This window comes from Phallusia mammillata, chromosome 2 (genome assembly GCF_965637545.1).
Source record: "Phallusia mammillata chromosome 2, kaPhaMamm4.hap1.1, whole genome shotgun sequence".
Taxonomy (NCBI): domain Eukaryota; kingdom Metazoa; phylum Chordata; class Ascidiacea; order Phlebobranchia; family Ascidiidae; genus Phallusia; species Phallusia mammillata.
Genome location: NC_137253.1, coordinates 30,571,740 through 30,591,198, shown reverse-complemented (window position 1 = coordinate 30,591,198; position 19,459 = coordinate 30,571,740). Strand labels below are relative to the sequence as shown.

At 38.6% G+C, this 19,459-nt stretch overlaps 2 protein-coding genes and 1 long non-coding RNA gene across 4 annotated transcripts; 1 reads left to right on the top strand and 2 right to left on the bottom strand.

Annotated features, from left to right (window-relative positions):
• The first annotated feature begins 2,185 nt into the window (after nt 1-2,185).
• On the top strand, nt 2,186-9,355 carry LOC145213845 (uncharacterized). Its single transcript, XM_080082255.1, has 8 exons — nt 2,186-2,378; nt 4,848-5,213; nt 5,542-6,110; nt 6,316-6,519; nt 6,791-6,928; nt 7,920-8,109; nt 8,442-8,576; nt 8,871-9,355. The coding sequence occupies exons 1-8, from the start codon at nt 2,326-2,328 to the stop codon at nt 8,980-8,982; spliced, it is 1,767 nt and encodes a 588-aa protein (XP_079938381.1). The 5' UTR covers nt 2,186-2,325; the 3' UTR covers nt 8,983-9,355.
• Nucleotides 9,356-9,531: 176 nt separating this feature from the next.
• Nucleotides 9,532-11,004, bottom strand: LOC145213846 (uncharacterized). 2 transcript variants are annotated; one of them, XR_013856902.1, is made up of 4 exons: nt 10,978-11,004; nt 10,547-10,734; nt 10,026-10,254; nt 9,532-9,898 (listed from the first exon to the last, which is right to left on the bottom strand). It is a non-coding gene; the product is annotated as an uncharacterized LOC145213846 (long non-coding RNA). The 2 variants fall into 2 exon arrangements; XR_013856901.1 differs by lacking the exon at nt 10,978-11,004 and having other exon boundaries at nt 10,547-10,824.
• A 398-nt stretch (nt 11,005-11,402) lies between these two features.
• On the bottom strand, nt 11,403-18,021 carry LOC145214755 (adenosine receptor A2b-like). The gene is made up of 7 exons (XM_080083356.1): nt 17,878-18,021; nt 16,246-16,447; nt 15,304-15,475; nt 14,683-14,805; nt 14,109-14,238; nt 13,178-13,522; nt 11,403-12,742 (listed from the first exon to the last, which is right to left on the bottom strand). Exons 1-7 carry the CDS (start codon nt 17,923-17,925, stop codon nt 12,101-12,103), a joined length of 1,662 nt encoding a protein of 553 aa, XP_079939482.1. The 5' UTR covers nt 17,926-18,021; the 3' UTR covers nt 11,403-12,100.
• Between the last annotated feature and the right edge of the window lie 1,438 nt (nt 18,022-19,459).

The following is a 19,459-nucleotide window of genomic DNA, read 5'->3' as shown; positions in this document are numbered from 1 at the left end:
TCTTTTTTAAATGCTTAACTTGAAGCAACCTTGACATTGCTTTGCAAAGCTGTTAGGCCGAAGTTGCGCAAAACACTTAAACGTCTGTGGGCTCATAACATCACTGAACTTTAACCTTAGATTGACGAAACACGAACGGCTCAGTTGTGGCTAATCCTCTGCGGTTTAGGCGTGGTGCGTTTGCCTTGCCATTATTCGAGGTTATTAAACGGCTTACAAAGGCTTTTCCTTGTCATATTATAGGGCATGCAGTTAAGGTGTTGCGCAAGTACCTGAATTTGGCGTGTCCAAAGACAGTTTGTTTTGTGCTTTTGTACTTTGTTACTTGAAAATGCTTCTCTTTTTTACTGTTGGTTGATGATGAAAGTTATATTACAGACTATATATTATTTCAAGATTGGAGTAAACCAGAAAAAAACGAAAGGTGATTTATTTACAATGACCTGATAAATTTACAATGACCTGATAAATTGATAGAAACAATGCCAAATTAGTAAGATCTTGATGTAAGAAAAAAAGATTGGTTTGTTATGCTGTTCTGTGATACAAACTTGTGTTTTTCTGAAAAGATAGAATTCATATTTCTTGTACAGTTTATAAAGTATATTTGTTGAATCTGCGAGCATTATGAGTAACGTGCCTTAGGCATTTTAGATGATAAATTCTGATGTATTGTTGGCGAGGCGGCGTTCAAAGCGCTGAGGCTAGTTTTTTGTTTACTGCCGAAGTCAAACGCAGCAGCCTGCAATGCATCGTTGCTGGGTCAAATGCATTTCTCAAAACCTGCTATCGGATTTCCTCGATTGAAGAACAAAGCGTCAACTGTGTTGTAACAGATCTCCTTTATTGCGTCATAAAGCGCCGCAAAAAGCTGGATTGTACTTTTGTTGGTCGACTTGATTCAGTTTTTTTAACCTGTTTGTTCTGTCAACAAAGGGCTGCTTGTGACGACATAACAAGACCCGATTTGTTGCTTGTCTTTATAAACCCAAACCGAAATGATGGACTGTACATTGTGTTGTGTGTTCAGACAATCTTTAATTTGATCTTTGCTCCCTTTCAGCTATATTTGGTGCATAGTTGAATATATTCATCCTATTCCGGTGTAATGTTTCAATTGTCTGACCATTGTGATTGTCTCCTAATTATGACAAACATAAACAGTGTTTGTAATGTACAGAAATAATGAAGTCATATTATAACACTCTGGCATATTTACCTACTAGACGTATTTAGTCGTTGTGTGAAGGTGAACAGAAAAACAACTAGTATTTTTTTTTACTCTCACATATGTTGAACGACAAATTTGTTAAATATGCAACCTGGTGGACGAAACGCTTGTTCAGTATTTTCAACGAGACGTATATTACACAATACCAAAGGTTTTCTCAGTACCTGTTTAAAGTACTCACGACTAAGTTTAAAGACATTATTTTTGAGGATAACACGTTTTTTGCTGAAAAGTGGACTGACGTTCGTTTTTTTGAAACCGGAGCATTCTATGTCTTTGGCGCGTCACAAGTGCCATTGTTACGTGTGAACTCAACTTGAACCCAAGCATGAGTATGAGTCAATTGGTTATCGGTACCAACAGGAGCAAGGGCGCCCGGTTTTCGAGTACCAGATATGAATGAATCACAAATTAGTTTATGTTTGTACGAATACTATCTTTCAAACAATCTGGGTCTAATATGATATCTTGTTGAACTAAAACAGTACCAGGCAAGGAAGGTATTTCGTCAATTTTGGATTAGGGCGACATTGAGCCTATTTTAATGTTCGAAGTTTACTTTAATGTAGTTAAATAAAAACAACATAAACTTTTTGGTGGATCTGCTGACATTTTCTCTAACAAATCTATACTGGTTACATTGGCCTGGCGTACTATGATTTATCGATATGTATGCCGTGATCGGTGGTCTGCATCGACGCTTCAGGGCTGATCCCAATATGAATGTGTTTCATCTTAGCTGGTTACATTGGTTCAGAATATCTATTAGATTTGCTATAAAAGGGTTTGCAATGCTTCTTTATTTGCCTTTTTACTTTTTTATGAACTTTCCCCCCCCACAAATTGCTCAAAAATAGGTAAACATATTAAATAAGAAACTTGAAATTTTTTTTCGCTATTCTGCCCGAGAAGTAAAAAAAAATAAAGGTTTCGTTCTCATTTTTACGCTTTATCTAATACTTCAATTTCTTCCCAGGAATAGTAAAAAAATATTTAAATTTTTTTGTGATGTGATCAACTTTGCAGTGTGCCGCCCCCTCATCCACCGAAGTAATGCACTAGCGCCCGTTGCTATTGGATACCAACGCTGTGGCATGAAACGTAATGCCGGTGACGTGGTGGACAGCCGAGTCATCGAAATAAAAAGGTAAAAGAATAGAAATCATATATGCCGGATTATCAGTTTTTGTCACGTGATATATATATAAGTGTGAAAGTAAAACGTATTTCGTGAGTTGATTTTACCAGATTTAAAACCGTAAAGGCGTCCAGCCCCCCACAAGCACACTTGAGTTGGTAAACTGTTACTTCTCATTTCGGATCCAATAAAGACATTACCCATTACCTCAGAATGTTAAAACTTTGAAAATAAGAAATATGTATACAACCTTATTAATACATGTGCTCTTTTGGATAGCCTGTGGTGGAAAAAAAACTACACAAACATACAGTGTCTACATTAACTGTTATGTAGGCCTAATTCCATTTTGGGGCTTTTGAAACTTCGTCCTGCGGTCCACTGTCTGTGGTCGCTTGAAGTAATGGCTGATTATGTACATTGGGGTGTGTCAAAATTTTAGGACCGAAATTTTTGCTGATTTGCCTAAAACGTAATTTACAGTTTCCCAGGTGTGATAATGTACGGCTTTCATGTTATACACGTTTTTTGTGTGACTAAATTAAACGCTTATGGCTGTTTGTAGGGTAAGCGATGTGTCACTTACGCAAATAAAGTCAGATTTTTTCTGTCAGTTTCTGTGCGAAAATTTTGTGGGGTGGCAATGACGAAAAAAAAATAAAAAAAATAAGGTTTTACAATCCTAATCTTTAATTCTTATTATATTTTTCAACAACGATCATAGTAAAATAGCAGTAATTTAAAATTCAGGCGCTGTCTTTTTTTAAGCACTTTGTGTTTGTGAAGAAATCCTACTCAATGCTCCATGGCAAATTACAAACCGTTTTACACAAGCGCTTATGACTCTTTATTTGACTAATAAGCCACTAAAAATTCCAAACAAAACCACCCATTGTTTGTTGCAAGATAACAGGCAGTTTTTAAAAGCGTCGAAAACCATTTCACAACGCCCAGAGGTCAATACGCTTTCAAGGCCAAGATCAATAAATTGAAGTACTTTGCTTGAAACGCCGCAATGGAAAAAAAAGCGACGTTCACTGGACCATAAAACCACCAGAAAGGCCGCAGTTGAAACGCCATGCTTCGTTGAGCGCTGATAACAGGTCGTGATAAGCGAGCAAGAGTCAAATTGATCGTTGGCGGCCCGGCCACCGCCTTGTAAGGTCCGCTAAACTGCTCAGCAACTCGATGCTGCTCATGTTTTCGCTGAAACCCAATCTAGCTTGAGAAAGCGAATTCGCAAAAACCTTTTGCCTCGCGCCAAGCTTAAGTCTTCAATTTCGAGACGTCGTTCTTTTGCGCTAAAGCACTTAGCACACCTGGACAAGGTACCAAGTGGGTGTATTCGATGTTGCATTTGGGCGGAACATGCTGTTTGAGCTTTAAGTGTTTCTCAAGCCCCGTGTGCGGTATTTTAAACGGGTGATATGACATGACATAGCCGGTGTAAAGGACGTGTCATGTTAAATACGAATTGCTTAAGACCTTGTATTTTCGCTATTGGATTATATCGATGGTTTCGCACTGAGAATGTACCATTCTTGGTCAAGTAAATCGAAATGTCCCAAATATTAGGGACCTTTTCTTGTCAAATTTAAACCTTTTCTTACAAGCCACAAAAGTGGCTCATAAACTAACACAATTCATTTTAAACCTATTTGCAAGGCCAGCAATAATAGCACGGAGATGTATTGCTAAGTTAAGTTTTGTAAATGCTGAAATATTGTAGGAATAGGAGCTGAATGTTTGCCTTGTGCGACTAGGTTTTATGCATAAAATCGAACCTTACAGCTGTGTTCAGCAACCGACTCAAACCCGAGAAATTCCATCGCATTGTTTCGTTCGTAATCGAATTCCAGCACAGCCTAAAAACTGTCTGTGGTTAAATTGAAACTCCCTACCTCAACCGCTACATTCAAGCGACATAATACTTGGGGTCTCATTCCAAATACGATCGTGTTTGAACAAAAACAAACCAGGCTGCTACTGGGTAATGCAATTTCCCTATTGTCAAATACTTGCTGCGGTTTCACCTTTGACCTCTAGCACTTGACCTTTGACGCACTGTAGCCTCGCACGCCGGCTGCAGTCGCCGCCAAGTCTACCTCAAGACATCAAAGAGGGGAGTTTAGGGGCAGCAGTCTAGGCTACTGTCTCATTTGTTTGCACGGGAATCCGGGTTCTTACTTCTTACACATCTGTCACACAGGCAATGAATGATAAATTACTTGACAGTTGCGGTCACAGTCTGAATACATATGGGAAGGTTTACTGAGCTAAACTCCAAAAACTTTAGTATGGAAATTAGAGTATCCCAACATTTGAAAGTTTCGCAGTTAGGTTTTCTGTTCATAGAAAGGCAATTTTTCGCAGCAGTGTTAAAATTAAACCAGGGGTGCTGTCAAGAGTAGAAAAACTTGGGTTGTTGCACGTTTTTTGGTAAAACGTCGGGTACAACAATCTTTTTGTTTCTTCCAGGCTTCACTCGACAGACAACAGCTTTCCTGAAGCTCCAGAAGCCTATTGTGGCGTCACAACTCTCCCTTACACGTCACAATCCGATATGGACGCGCTCGACGTCAAACCCACTATTGCGTCACAAACGAGCGTTATCGACAACCCCTTCATCGATTTAAACATGTTGTCAAACAACATCATGTTCGGCGAATCAACTCCTGCCACGTCATCAATGCCGGACAATCGAACGATTGATGACGTCATAATGTGTTCATCGGCGGGCGATTACCCCCCAAACATCGCGATCTCACCGGGATCGTGTAAAAGTCCGTTTTGTTGCACATCGCCGGGTTATTGCAACTTTCCTTACCACAATCACAACCACAGGTACAAGTTTGTTTTTGTCTTTGCGTTTGTTTTGAATTAATTCTTCCTGTTGAAATAGTGCTGATACCACATGTTTGGCATCATTTGGTCGTGAACAAAAGTTCACACTCATTGTTGCATGTGTATTTCAAAAAGCCAGGTTGCTGAAATATTTTTCTTTTCGTCGCCATTTTCATAACTACAAAACGCTATTAGCTTCTTACTTCGTTTCTGAACATCACTTCATACTGATAAAGTTACATTCGATGACGTACAACGAAACGAAAGCATATTAGTCTTTGGTTCACTGCAGGTCAGTCTACTAATCACCAAATCTCTCCCTTCCCAGAAATAACAGCCACAGCAGCCACCTGGACGTGTTATGTTCTACCGCCACGGATTTACCGCACGATCCGATTCAGCACACGCCTCCCGATCCGTTTCAGGCAGAGCAGGTGTTCGTTCCCGACTCCGCCGATCTGGACGAGGTCGAATCTCACACGAACGGGGCCTTCCAGCGGAGAATGTCCGTACCCAGCCTACACGAACCGTTGTCAATCATAAAACCCGACCAAATTTCCCTTCCCGGGACTCTTTCCGAAAACGACGACTTTCCTGACGTATTACCGCCTATGACGTCACTGGCGTCGTCGTCATCGTCCTCTCTGTCGTCATCAACCTCCTCAATACTAGGTGACCCGCTCCTTGGTGACGTCACCAGTAATGATGTCATGGGACTGTTATCGCTGCCGAAAATCGAGAGTTTGGAGACCACAAGTGCCATGGAGATTGGGGGGGAGACCGCCACTGTGACGAAAACATCGACTTTTAGCGGGAACGGGCTTGTGAGAAGAAGTCCCCCGCCCCCTAATGTCACCCTTAACCCCGAAAAGCACAAACGAAGCTTGTTTCCTTCAGGCGAGTTGGGGGTTTATTTTAGTAGCACAATTTCCCAACCATTTTATTATTATAAAACTCGCACTTAACCAGACATCGCAGATAAGGTAGAATTACGAAAATTAACGTTTTCAGTTTTCTCCCAAAAGATTTAAAATGGTATTTTACATGTCTTTGATGTATTAGCAAATTTGCATGAATATTTTATTTATTTTTCAATTCACAGACCCGACCACGTGGACACGAAGTCACGTAAAAGAATGGTTGCTCATGGCAACGAAGGAGTACAACCTCAAGGATTTAGAACTGAAGAAGTTCGCTTCCACCGACGGTTACAAGTTGTGCCAAATGACGATGCGAGATCTTTGTCGCGTCACGTCAAAAGACAACTCGGAAATTATACTCAAGAAGCTATCTGTACTCAAACAACGTAAGAAATGGACTAATTTTGTTTGATGTAAAATAGGGCAAAATGCTCTAAAATAAGTGCCACAAAGCCGATGTTTAGTCATGAAACGAACATCGCTTCTTACCCCGCTATTGTTAAAAAAGGAAGAACTAGGCTTGATTTCGTTGTAAGCTTAATATGCACAAAACGCTTAGGGATAAGTAATATAAAGACGATTTTTCGTCGTGTCATGTGTGACCCCCTTTTCTGATTGTGAATGAACACAAAAGTAATCGTTAAATTTCTTGTTCAGACTTATCAGCCTCTCCAACAAACGGACCGTTCGGGAACGGTGTCCTTGATCCGTTCCAAGCCGCTCAGGCTCGTCAACCTGACTGTAAAGACCCATACAAACTATTCGGACCAATTTGCATGGAACTATCCAATCCGGGTAAGACTGCAGCCAAATCAACCTTGCATTCAAAGCGTCACAAACAAATAATGTGTTAACCAGTAAAGTCAAGTCTTTGCTTTCAGTGTTTTCTCAAACTTTCATGTGTTTTGGTTGCACCCAAATATTCACTCAATATTGCCATGGCATATTGTTTGGCTGAGTCACAAGTCTTAGTCCATTTTGAGTCATACCCTTTTGCGAAATTACAACATGTGCTACAGATTTATCGATTCAAAAAACTTCACTAAATGCAATTGGCCTTGGACATATTCTGTGAAAATTACGAGCCCAAGTTCAAGTCCTAATAAAAACTTCCGCATGTATAATGACCGATTAGAGCTTTAAAAAGACCCTTAACTAAAAAAAAAACTAGTGCAAAGTACCGAATTTTAGCACATCATAACTTAAAACCTTTAAAATCGATTTGTGCAACGATATATAAAGATTTAACATTTCCCAAATCACCGCAATGTGCGCTGAAAGGCCCTTTTAGAGTGTAAAGTCTGATGCTCCCCAGGGGTTGCTTGTTTCCAGCAGAAACTACTTTTTACCTCAACTGACTGGGCCGCCTCACTTAATCGACCCTCGGTAATATTCGAATTCCCGCGAGGGGAACCACGTCACGTCAAAGCAATTTAAAACTGCTCAAAAATATCGTATTTCAATAAGGAATATGACTTAATCTATTCACCGGTTCCCCTTGTGTCGATTTGTCATTCTCTGGGCTATTTTTGTAGTCTTTGTAACTTCATTGGAAATACTAAACACTTAAGTAAAGTCTAATAACGGCAACGACTTTCTGCAAAACAAATCCTTTAAGGAAAGATATATCTTATTGTTTTGTGCAAATAAGGCGGGCTCAGCATGCAGTAATGTACATGAATGAAAAATCATAGCAGGTGCAAAACTGCAATTTTAGGTTTTTAAATGTCTGATAATCTAGATTGCACAAAGCACGACAAGACCAACACTATAATACTCTTTTCAGGTTCAAGTCAAATTCAACTGTGGCAGTTCCTCATGGAGTTATTAACGATTGCAACAAACGCACCTTGTATTGCATGGGAGGGGGTGACCGGCCAATTCAAGATGGTAGATCCTGACGAAGTGGCTCGCCGCTGGGGGGAGCGAAAGAGCAAACCTAACATGAACTACGACAAACTAAGCAGAGCTCTAAGGTTTGTTTGCTGTTGTTTTTTAAAAGTAAAGTTTGATGCTATTTTTTCTTTGTCGTGCACTAAACTACGAGCATTCAGTGTTATTTACCTTGATGAAGGCGACCTGTAGGCTACAGGACGTCGAAACGTCGGTATAAAATAGAATTGCCAGGGAGCTCTAGTTGATATTATGCTTGGCAGCAACTGCTTATATAGTAAAGATTTAGTTGCAATGTAATGAACTTAAAAATGCCAGCTTAAATCATTCAACGTTTCACTAAATTTCGCGGTGGTCTGGTATTTCGCTGTGGACACGCTTGGAAACCTATATTCACGTGTTTTTTGTCTGATAGATATTACTACGACAAAAGTCTCATGACAAAGGTCCACGGCAAGAGATACGCTTACAAGTTCGACTTCAACGGAATTTATCAGACTCTTCAAGCAAATGCGAAACCACCTTCGAACCAACCAAGCTTATTTTACAGGTAAAACTATTTGAACCGTGCTCACGAAAAGCTTAGAAACTTCTGCTTATTTTTCTCGTCCTTTCATTTTCTGGACAGAAATATTAACCAGGAATAAACAATACTACAAACACTCCGTGTCGAGAATAGTTAATACATTTTTAATTAGTAGCTATTGACTTCTTAGTTAACTGTAGCAGTTCACCGTCTGTAGAATTAATGTTGCAAAACTATTCGGTTTTTAGTTTACCAAGGCTCGATTAATTATTTTCAGTCAAAAGGAAATGACAAAAACTGTTTATTTAAACGTTTCAGCTCACGACAGTCGCGTGTTCGCCAGCAAGCTCGAATGTCGTTGGTGCAACTAAGGAAGCTTTCAAAAGCGGGAATGATCCCTCCAGGAATGACTGACCCACCACCAAACTGAAAAACCCCTGAAATTTCTGCATTTAACAGAAAAATTCTCTTCTAAAGAGTCACCTGCAAGTCAATTGTGACGTCACAGAAGTCCAGCATAACATTCGAGTTGTTGTTGAGCAACCAGCAAACTATGGAGAAATTAAAGAGCAACACCTGAGATCGTACAGTTTTTGGTCATGCTCCAATTTGTAGTGGTCTTTCGGGACCGATTTTCGCGCTACACAGTGCCTTTTCTCATTTTTGACACTATTTTAACGTTCTTTTCTTCTTTCACACCATTCGGCGCCTCGCGCTTGCGCCATTATTACGTGCATGTGTGCACCGAATACTTGTGATAATCGTGCTTTGTACATCTTTATAAAAAAAAAAACGCACCACTATTGAGGTTTGAAAGTTTCTTGCAGTCCAACCTAGTTCGGTTGCAGATTGGGTTCAATGCAATGACACCCACAAGGTCGAAACCCGACATTATCTTAGCTTTTGATCACCTTAATTTGTCAAATATCCTAAAATCCCTGGCAAAATGCATGAAAACTGCAGAACAGTAACACTATACTTAAAAACGACATACTTGGTATATTAAACCTATAACTTTGCAGAGTACATATTTACCTGACAATTGTTGAAGACAATACAATCAAGTTGGAGGTGCTCAGTTTCCTTTTACAGTAAAACTTTAAACAAGGTCAAATTGTGTATAAAACAATTAAAGTAGTCCCAAATAAACACAAGAAATTGTTAATGAAGAGAAAGAGCATAATGCAATCAAGCTATACAAAATCAATGAATTTAACATTTATATTTCAAAGGCCTGAGTATGTAGTCTTATTTCTGCATAAGATTTGACTTTGAAACCTAACATTCAGATTCCATTTCGTCAACACATTAAAACTGTTCGTGCAATTTGATTGATCAAAATTATTCTGCAACAATATTACTAAAAGTAAAATGTTTATCAAAATGTTAAAAACATAAAAACAGAGATATTCACAGTTTATAAAAACACACTGCATGAACAAATGTAAATAGTTAGTATTTTGTATTTCTTACCTGCATTTAAGTGTAAGAACTTGAAATTAGTTTGTTTGGAAAGCATTAAACATCTTTTATTGACACAAGTAACTGATAAAGCAATGGATTCTTTGTTCAACATGTTATGAATTCCACAACAGTTCCCCCTCTACTCATTATTCCATTTCTCCATGAAGAGTTTAGAATCTTCTAATGTAATAAATAAAGTGGTGACCAAAATAATACAGCCAATGGTTGAACATGATATCTGCAAACCAGTAAACAATGTGTTAGAGTTTATATTACATAACTTATGTAATTATAGGCCTACCAAATTACCCATATGAACACAAAATACAAAAATTGGGGCAAAACCAATCAATCATAAGGGTCTAAAATCAACTACTTTTAAATGAAGGTTTTCTTTTAGCAAAACAAAAAATATACTATCACAAAAAGCATACAATGAAAAACAAAAACAAATAACCAATAAAGAACTACAGTATGTAGTTTTGCAAAAACAAACAACTTTTACTGACTATTAAAAGTTTGTTGCATACTTAATCATACTCCAGCAGATCAATGTATTGACTACATTGCTGAGATATTCATTTTCAATCCAGGTGTTCTGAACTGTCAGTCAAATCAAGATTAGTTGAAATATCCTGCTTTTTCATCACACCCTGCACTTGATTTCATGAACAAACAAAAACGTAAGCACCATTGCTCCAACCCAGTGCAACTGCACCTGGTGGTGGTGGGAGAAACCAAATTAAAAACACCAACAGGACAAGGTCCAAAAAAACAATGAAACATGCAATGGGCTTGTACATGGGGCAACGGCTCGATGGTCGACTTATAATGAACATTTAGAGTTGAGTTGAAAATAGCTCGCTCGGTAAAACAAATCGTAGAAAAAGAGTATATCGATGTAGATTAGCTTACCTCAAAGATATGTTTTAAAAAAAATCCAACTCCAAATAATATTCACCTGATTTTCGCGGGGTTTCGAACTTTGACAGCAATTTGTGAAAGACATAACGATTCACGTTTATACTAACATTTTTTATTAAACCTAAAATCAGTCAAAAAATCGATTTCTCTCCTCACTGATATTTTAGTTGCAACGAACTGAAACTTCTTTGTTGTTCGTTTCATTTTTTAGCTGCCTGTTTTGATTGCAAGTCTGTTTAGCATTTTTTGGTTTGTAGACTTGGGGAGTCGGTTACTTTACTTTAGTTCAACCCATCAGATTTTACTGAGTTATAAACTCCTCGCTTAAAGAAAGAAAAACGGCTGAAACTGGATTAGAACCCACAAGCTTGCGAATACAAGTCGGTTTCGCTGACCTTCCGGCCATCTTGGCGACAGTTTAAATGCCCTTTTCGTAAACGGGCTTCTCAAAAACGATTCGGGTTCGGTTCCGGTCTTGTATTTCGGGTTCGGGCTCCATTTCAGGCGCGTTACAACTCTGCCAGAACAATAAAGTTCTGTTTTTTAAGGAACAGTCGATTTTTAATGGTTTCATAAAACGTAAAAAGTGCAAAACGCTTTCAAATACAAAACGTGTGTACCTCCACAAACAGATCAAACAAACTACAGAAAAAGGTGCTTACTGAAAGTCATCAAATACAAAGACATCAAAGTTATTGCCACTATGCATCAGAGTACAAGAAAAAACAAAACAATGAAGCTATTGTTGCAATATTTGAATTTGTTAAAACCAATAGGTAACTAAAAAAGCATCCTTACAGAAGACACTTGTTAGCAAGCAAAATGAGTAAAATGGTCAATAAAAACAAGTTACTATTAATGCTTCCTAAACTTGCTACAAACGTTATGTTGATTGTACGGATATCAAGATGTTCAAGAAAATATAAAATCAAAGAAAAAATGCAAATAAACTGTATTTTTCATGTCAAAGGTGGACAGTTGGCACAAGTCATTGTAAAAGTTTTTTGCTGTTTTTCTTGCGTGACCAAACTAACCTTATCCCTCTACTTTCTGTTTTAAGCAAAGAATCTTTACGCAGACGCAAGTACAGCCTAATGCTGAAAACACAAAAACCACAGTAATCAAGAATTTTCGAGGAACAAATTTAAACAGAACTACAACTAAATCGTTTTCCGCGATTGACAACACGAAATCGAAGTCATCCCCGTCCAAATCTCCTTAATGATTGTCTGAAAAGCTTGTTTCATATCCGTTAAATTGAAAGCGTATATAATCGGGTTCACAAGGGAGTTTGCGTGGGAAAGCAGAATGGCAAAGTCCTTTAGCCACGCGGGAGTATAACACGTCGGACAGAACAGCGTGACGCAATTGATCACGTGCAAGGGCAACCAACACAAAGCGAAAACTCCAACCACAGTGAAAAGACTTCTTGCCGCACGAAACTCTCGACGAAGCAGCTGAGATTTCCGTTTCATTTTCCTCCCATGGTGTCCGTGCTCTCTATCGCCCTCTTCCAAAGTCCGACTCGCCACTATCGACGAAGCGTCCGAATATAACCGACCGATCTCGAAGATTTCCGAACTTTCCCGACGTGAATGGTCGTTCCGAGGAAGAGTTGAAACGGCGGAGGTGAATCCGGACGTCGAAGGCGCCTGATTGGTCCATTGGTTGTAGGGCGGGCAAAAAGGTGCTGACGTGTCAGTTTGAGGTAACTCGAGGTCACGGCGGGGGCTCACATCAGGGTCGGATGAAGATGGTGGAACCACGTGATTGGAAGGCGCAGTTTCGAAAATCAAAGGAATCTTTAAACAAAATGCAATTTATGTTAACCGGCCATTGTGATCACAGAGTTAATGGGTGTAATTCAAAAGAACGTCAAACGCTGCATATGGTCAAAAGTTCTTTCTTTAATACAGGATCACTTTAAACATTTGGATCTTGTAACGTCAAGATAATACTACACTAAAGATGGTGTCCCAATAGTTATTTAACCAATCAATAGAAGTCACTTATTTGTACCATAGAACATTAAAAAATAGCCATTGCAACTTACACGAGGGTTGAACCATTAACTAAGTGAACACCGTAACTTTACTAAGTAAAGGCTTTAAATTAGAGCCCGAACAAAATCCGCACCCGATTAAAAAAAAACGATTTGCACAATTCAGAGTTAAACCTGAACCCTAACTCTCATCCTTTAGATCGTATACAAACAAAAATCAATAAATGCAACCTACCGTAGGTGTCGAAGACGATCTATGCATCCCACTTATCCGGGAGCAATTAACCCCAAGCAGCGGGTCGTTTCTCTCGTTTAACGGGGTTGTTTCGAAACTTAACATTTCCGAAGCGGTAGTGTCTCTTCTCCCGTTTCCAAGCGGCGTCAGCGCGGTTTCGTAACGGTTTCCATTTCGAACTGGCGGGGCCACAGACTGACGCTGTAAACGCATTAGCAAAGGACTGAACGCTCCCTTAATGGTCGGTTGAATTGATTCCTTGATTGAGGCGAGAGAAGACTTGGAAAATTTCCATCGGTGAATTTTCACGTCTGAGTATATTTTTCTCAATTGTCGTTTCGCTGACTGCAAAACAAAAAAGGTCTGGTTTTGGTGTGTTGGGAGAACAGGGCTGCACAACCTTACGAGTTCACTGGTAGCCGAGACGCATTTACAACTCTTTTGCTCCATATTTTGATTTCAAAACTGCTCTAAAACAATTAAGACCGATCGCCAGACTGTTTAACTCGATCTGAGCATCAAGTTAGAAACTGATCTGTATTTATTTCAGCGCCATTAGATGGTATATATACAAATATATGCGAGATAAAGCTATTTCTTTACATCAGTATTTTAGAAACAAAATCAAAAGGCACTTTGCAGTCGTTGGTAAATTAGGGATCTGCGATGCGGCTGCCATAGGTTGTGCACACCTGCCTTAACATTACTACACTGTAACCTCGAGTGACCAAAACTAACATGAGATCTACGTTTAAAGCAAAACAGCAAATTTAGGTTAATATTTGTTTGGTAAAAAGTAAACATTTTCTGGAATAGAATTGGAGTATATGTCTGTATATGTAAAGCAAATGTAAGAACTAAAAGCTTGCTTAACTATAAGCTCAAAGTCGTTCACGTCTTAAGTAACACTTTCCATGCAATGTCTACTTACCCTAAACACCAGGATGTAAAGAACAAACATGATCACTAGAGGCAGTAGTACACACGCAAAGAAATTAAAGTACACCATGTAGTCCATGCTCATGACTTCTTCGAACGCACAGCGACCGCTGCCTGTCGAACTGCAAAACAAAGTTTGTAAACTTGATTACACAATCATGACAAATGATAAAATACACGCTTCGACAATAACAAACATACTTATTTTCAAAATTTCCTACCTAACCATATTAAAACTTTTTATATTTTTTATCTTTGGTAACCAACAAACATTAAACTTGTAAAACTTTCAAAATTTTGTAGTTTTGCAAAATAAAACATACATACGCGTACACAATGTTACAGACCATTAAGTCTCATAGAGTTTTTTTGCATTTACTCATTATATGTCAAGGTAGATTATGTCAAGGTAAATGGTGAATTTCTAGTTCGTCATGAAAAGAAAACTGAATTGCTGGATTAGGGTTGACACGCTACAATTTTCATTACAAAACGTTATATCAGGCAGCAGGTTAAGCCTTGACGTACTGTAAAGTTAAAAACGTGTGTTGAGGTGTAGAACTTACTTGGATCTGTCAATGTAAAAGTGCTTCCAGCCAAACTGAGGTAAAAATCCGATAAGAGCGCCGAATATCCACGCTCCGGCGATTCCGAGCTTTACACGAAAACGTGTCACAATTGCTCGGTATCTAAAATGCAAAGAGAGATGCAATATAAGGAAAACACATAGTCGGTTTGTTAAATAGCGTAAATATGAATTAAGATTGCCAAACTACCAGTCCATAATTTCAAACTCAAAAGCGTTAAGATCAAGAACCCGTCTTTTATTTCAAACTAAAAAGCTGTTTAAGGCTGTCAAATTACATCATGTGGCTATGAATGCGCACTATACACACGCTTGCAAACAAACTACACGATTTTTCTTGGAAAAATTTGAGTGACATACGATAAACGAACAAAGGCCATTTGCGCAGAAAACCTTTTTGAATCTAGAATAACGCAACATAGCATTATATTAATTTGTCAACTTGGTAAAACTTTTAACAGATACACTACGGTAGTAAGTTTTGAATGAGAAAATCGTTGCTTTGCTTAATAAACAAGTTTCTCTTAGTTTTTCAATTTCTTACACCTACTGCTAAAAGTTGCAACATTCAAAGGAATCTGCTTCTCAGACATTTTCGTACCGAAGCGAGTAGTAAATTGCAACAAATCGATCAATGGCGATAATGAGGAGGTTGAAGATTGAAACTTGTGTGAGGAAGAGCACGGAAGACACAAGGAGCAAACAGAAATTGCGATCCACAGCTACTCGGCCCGGCTCAGCAGAAGACCCCGGTACATCCGAAAGATCTAAACCTAAATCAAATCAAAACTAATGGAGTTAGATACACCGTTAGCGGCTTTGTTTTAAAATAGGTTCAGAGTATACTTGATTAAAACAGTAGTTTTTTACTAATGCTAGTGGTTCTCAACCTTGCACCGTGGCCTCCTAAAAGTAACTTTCGGGTCTCGTGCCCCCCATATGTCACCCTGTAAGACCTGTGGCCCCTGCCAAAAATGAATGTAGCAAACTCAACTGGGAGGGCATGGGCCCTGGTTAAGAACCACTCCTCTAGATTGTTTATCCAGGAATAAGTTTAATGTTTATGATTATTATGACGCATAGCTTTATTTAAGACATGGATTTTTGGTTCGCTCTATTCGAACCTCCTTTTACGTTTTTTGTGTACTACGAACTTAATGCTAAAAGAACTACCAAATCAACTTTCCAAACCGAACAATTACCAAACCCTCAAACATTGTCTACCAGGATAAAAAATTGATATGTTTTCGAGATAAAATTGTGTTGCAATGATAAATTAAATAAAAGGTTTCCAAACGGGGATGAGTTTAACTTTCGAAATCTGCGAAAGGGTAAACGGGGAAAAAAGGTTGAAAACACAGGCTCTAATCATTATATGTGACAGAATAGGACAAATGAAGAAATCACTTTAGCAATAAGGGCTATAAAACCACACATGGCACCGAAACGATTTTAGCACACAATACTAGTCTTAAAGTGCTGAAAAAAACTTTCTTGTCAAGCTTCTAAAAACAACACATCCACATGCAGATCAAGCTCTTACCTATTCGAAGTATGATAGCACAAGGGATTGCGAACAATGCGACTCCAATATCAGCAAACGCGAGACAAGCAAGCAAGGTGTAAGTTCTCGTGCGCAGATGCTTGTACTTGCAAACAGCAACGATCACAAACGTGTTGTTGAAGAAGGCCAAGATTGCGATGAGGATTTCTGCCGTTATATATACGATCATCTCGCCGTGAGACTAAAACGAAAATAAAAGCTTCGGTCATCCGACGAAAGGTTCTTTGGTTCTATTATATATGTTGCTTACGACTTACGTGTGCTGATTTTTTAAACAAAAACACAAAAAAAGAGTTGAATTATTTATTTAGCGGCTAAAGAGGGGTTGGGTTGGGAAATAAGTTTTTAAAATTTTTACAGTAGTAATTAATTTATTTTGCTAGTTTTATTGAATTTTTAATTCTAATACCTTACCCCAGGGTTGGGCAACCTTTGTGACTGTAGGGCCAATTATAAATGTCAAAATTGGATCGCGGGCCGCACATGTGCATTACACAAAGTGATTTTGCTTTGTTTCTTGCCAAATATGCTTAACTACAAGTATAATTCGTATTTGATTCTAGCCACATTTGACAGATCGCAGAAAACTAGCACCAGGCGCATTAATCAGCGCAAAAATATGTAATAATTGGATTCGTTTGCCAGTGCTTTTGAAATCCAAGCATCTCTGCGGACCCGCGGGCCACAGGTTGCCCACCCCTGCCTTACCCCGACCCTAATAGCCCTAACCGTGAGCATTTTTGGAGATATTACGTTTTAAATGTGAAAAGTGCTCAAAAATTAGCTAAATGTGTTAGTAGATTTTTCTATAGACCTTGTGTGATTTTTCACATCAATTATAGGTTATTGTTACTAAGCGCTGTATAAACCGCTATTAGCCTATGTGTTATAATATTTTGTAAAATCACATGTCGGGTCCTATCACATCAGGTCGATATCTATTTAAGGAAATCACGTGATTGAGGACCCCAACGTCGGCCCGCGCGCGTCATTGCCACAAATCGAATCAAATCGCGTCCATCCCTTATGACGTCACAGGGGCTTATTGTGTTAATCCGGGCCAACACAGACCGGATGGGACAGGACGCGATGAAAGTGGATATAATCTCTTTGTAAACAACCCGTGAGTGGACAGAAGCACGTAGCCTGGTCAGTCCAGTGACATATGGCTATTGTGTTGTGCTTGAGTCATAAACAATCACAAAAGTGTTTTTGCAACAAGATAAACGCGTTACCCAAGGTTACAAGATTGAACGAAAATTCTAGGGCCGTGGGCATAGTTTGATAGTATTTTTTGACACTTAATGTGGACCCAATAAATGTCTGTGCTTCTAGATTAGAGATTCTCCATTTAACTTTGATCATAACAAAACAAAACTTACTCCGGTTTTTCGTTACTAGAATATTTTCAGGTTCCTATCCTACACATCTAAGCAAAAATTTTCTTGTCTACATTTATTTTTACGAAAAACAGATTTACTTTCAGGTTAAGAATCCTTGTCCTAAAAGCTCAAAAAATAAGCCCGAAGATTCTTCGTCACTTCAATAAATCAAAAAACTCCAATTTGTTTTAGCGTTTGTGAAAAAACAACAACAGATTTTAGTAAATACCTCGGTCGGTTCCTCATCGTAGAAAGCCAACGGCACCGATGACGTCATTGTACACGTCACAGTGGAGAGATTGCAGATTCGCCATAAATCGTTAAAACCACATTTTATAATTGCACAATTTTGTTCTAAAATACAGAAAGATAAAACAAAACAAATAGGTTTAATGAAAAATAGGCCACAAATTTTCATTTTTCCTAACACTCTACATGTTTGTAAAGGTCAGTCAAATGACCTGCAATAGAAATGGTAAGACATGTCTTCTCAGCTGTTATTACGTTTCCAGAAATTTATACTTTGAGATCTAACGTTACCCCTTTAAAAGTATTTAGTAACCACAAGCTTCCACTGACTAAAATACCAACCACCCCCTATCTAGAACATAATCATTATTTTCACAGTTTTTGAAAACAGTGTTATTTGGTGCTAATCAACGTATTCAACATTACCTCTTTCTAAAACGTTGGCTTTAAGACGTTTCATAATGACCATTATAAGGGTCCACATCTCAATAATCTGCAACCTTTTAACTACAATGTTCCAATAAACTAAAAGCAAGACCTTACTGTATGAGATAACCGCAACCATATACCGCAATCATTTCATACAGAGGGAGGAAATCGTTCAACACTTTGCTCCTTATTCCCACGAGCAATAACACTCCATTAACGCCACCAAGGACCTCGGTAATGCTTAAGGCCACATCGATACCTTTGATAAATCTTAAGAGACTCAAGCTTGGGTGGGATACTGTTACATACGGTTTTGCCGAGTGTGAAACGGCTATGGTTTTAATAGTAACGTACTCTATCCCTGAGCAATGGTCAATATAGAATATACATTATACAAGAAATGATTTTCTTATGCTACTGCAAAATAAGGGGTAAAATGTTTTTAATGTCATCCACATCAATAGCTTAAATACGACATTATTATACAGTGGTTGGTCCTGAGTTCCTATACATTAACTAACTTTCATGTGCCTCGGGAAATCACATTTTACCATGGCTTCTGCTTTTATTACTCCTCTATGCAGAGTCACTACAGAGTTGTATTCACCAATATCGTAACCACTGCCAAAAACACACAATAGCAAGCGTGTTTTTCGGCTTAGCAACTGTCCCTTTTGATGCCCTCTAAGCTTACAGCAGTCGTGGTCAACAAGCGGTCATTTGCTGTCCATCTTAAATCACGCGCAACGAAATATGATAGTTCAACAACGTCATAAGATCGCACAATAACTGAGCTGTCTTTGGTCACAACTTTATCATACATTATCTGGAAGCTTAAACAGAGGCACGTACCTCGAACGCGTTTTCTTGCAGCAAAAAGTCAAGTTTTCATCTTAATAACGCCTGCAACAATCATAACACAAAACAAACAAACTTGCAACTTGAAATCGTTACGCGTGTCCAGTTAATTTATTTAGATTCAGACTTCTTAAAGTATCAGAAAAGTAAACGCGCAACCAAATTGCAAACTAACCTGTATTTTTTGTGTACGTAAACGCTATGTGTTAGTTTCTAATGCATTTATTTTACTGATAACGCAACCAGTTTAAGTGACGAAACGTCTTGCTGCATGC